Consider the following 1,698-nt stretch of genomic DNA (forward strand, 5'->3'; position numbering starts at 1 on the left):
TTTTTTTTTTTTTTTTTTTTAATCATTTTTTTTTTGATTATTTTACCCCTATCGCTGTTTACCTGTTTAAAATATATATTTCTTTATTAAGGAAGCCAAGGCAGAATGAGTTCGGAGAAAAACGCAACTACGGTAAGCAGACTGCCAAGCGGCGTTCATGTGCACGTTTTGCCTGTATCGGGCGGGAAAGACAATCCCGACGTATAAATGCGCAATTTACCCATTTACATACCTTTTTGTTTTTGTGTTCACTTGCCGTGCCCACACACTAATTCGCTCACTCGCTCACTCAATCACTCACCCCCACTTACAGCCAACCCCGGTGTTGTGCGAGAACAACTGCGGGTTTTACGGGAACCCCGCGAACAACAACTTGTGCTCAAAATGTTACCGAGAGTTCCAAGAAAAGAAAAAAAAAGAAATATCGGAGATGGAGAAAATAAACGAAAAAGACATCACAGAAAATTTGCCTAATTATAAAAAAATAAATAGCCTAATGGAGCCAAGTTATATAAGCAATAAAAAGATGGAAACGGAGAAACCGATTTTTATGAACAATGAAAATGTTATACCTGAGGAGGAGCAGCACCAGCAGCAACCCCTCTGCTCTGACTTAAACATAAACAGTGTCGAAAAGGACAACAAGGATAATAATGACAGTAACCAAAACGCAAGCGCAAGTAGTTGTATTAACCCTGTTGCGAACGAGACAAATGATCAGAGCAGCAGTAGCAACGTGGATGAAGCTGAGGACAAGAAGAAATGCTTCTTCTGTTGCAAACGTATAGGCCTGTTGGGAATTAAATGCAGATGCAACCACTACTTCTGCTCTGTTCACAGATATGCCGATGCACATAACTGCACATTTGATTATAAAAATTATCACAAGCAACAGTTAATAAAAAATAACGTCAAGGTAGTTGCGGACAAGGTGAAGAAAATATAAGCGTGTCATATGTGGATGTGTCCTATTATCCCTCTTTCACGTTTTTTTTTTTTTTTTTTTGCCTGTGCGTTGTATGTTTGCCCATGAGCGCATGGATGATCTCCTTCCGCCGGATATTGCGAAGCTTACCTAACTATGCAACAAAAATGGAAGTGAATGGGGGGGGGGGGCGGGCGCGCGGCCCGCTTGCTTACGGTCGGCTCTCTTTCTCCCTTTCGTGCTCGCTCGTGTGTGTGTAGCCGGCAATACCCCCACCCCCCCCCTTTTCTGCGCACCCAGCTGCGCGTGCTTTGCCATTTTAAAATTAAATTTTTAAAAGTTAATCCCAATTGTATATGCGCTTATATGTGTATATATATGCTCAAGTATATGTGTATATGTACCTGTGTGTATGCCCGGTATTGTGTGTTTATTCACCTGTTTACATATTTACCCTTTGTCCTCTTTGCCCATTAGTGCTTTTTCATACGTACGCGCATGTGCATATATATATATGTACACATGTATCTATGTGTATGTAATTCCCCCAACCCGCCTTACTACACACTTTTTCCGCGCGTTCAACTTTCATGATTTATTTTCCCCCTTCGACACAAGTGACATCATGTGTTTATATACCCCAACGTGAGTTGCGTCCAAACAACATTTTTCCTTTTTGCTTCCTTTTCGTTCAGGTTTTTGCGCGCGATGTAGTTTTGCGTTTATATTTTATGAATTTTTTTTTTTTTTTTCTTCTATTTCCTGTTCCCTTT

At 40.6% G+C, this 1,698-nt stretch overlaps 1 protein-coding gene across 1 annotated transcript; it reads left to right on the forward strand.

The window, feature by feature from the left end:
- Nucleotides 1–105: 105 nt before the first annotated feature.
- Nucleotides 106–946, forward strand: AK88_01247 (uncharacterized protein; the record flags this gene model as incomplete). Its single annotated transcript, XM_012478883.1, has 2 exons — nucleotides 106–132; nucleotides 314–946. 2 exons carry the CDS (start codon nucleotides 106–108, stop codon nucleotides 944–946), a joined length of 660 nt encoding a protein of 219 aa, XP_012334306.1.
- Nucleotides 947–1,698: the final 752 nt, after the last annotated feature.

This window comes from Plasmodium fragile, assembly GCF_000956335.1.
Source record: "Plasmodium fragile strain nilgiri unplaced genomic scaffold supercont1.10, whole genome shotgun sequence".
Classification (NCBI taxonomy): Eukaryota; Apicomplexa; class Aconoidasida; order Haemosporida; family Plasmodiidae; genus Plasmodium; species Plasmodium fragile.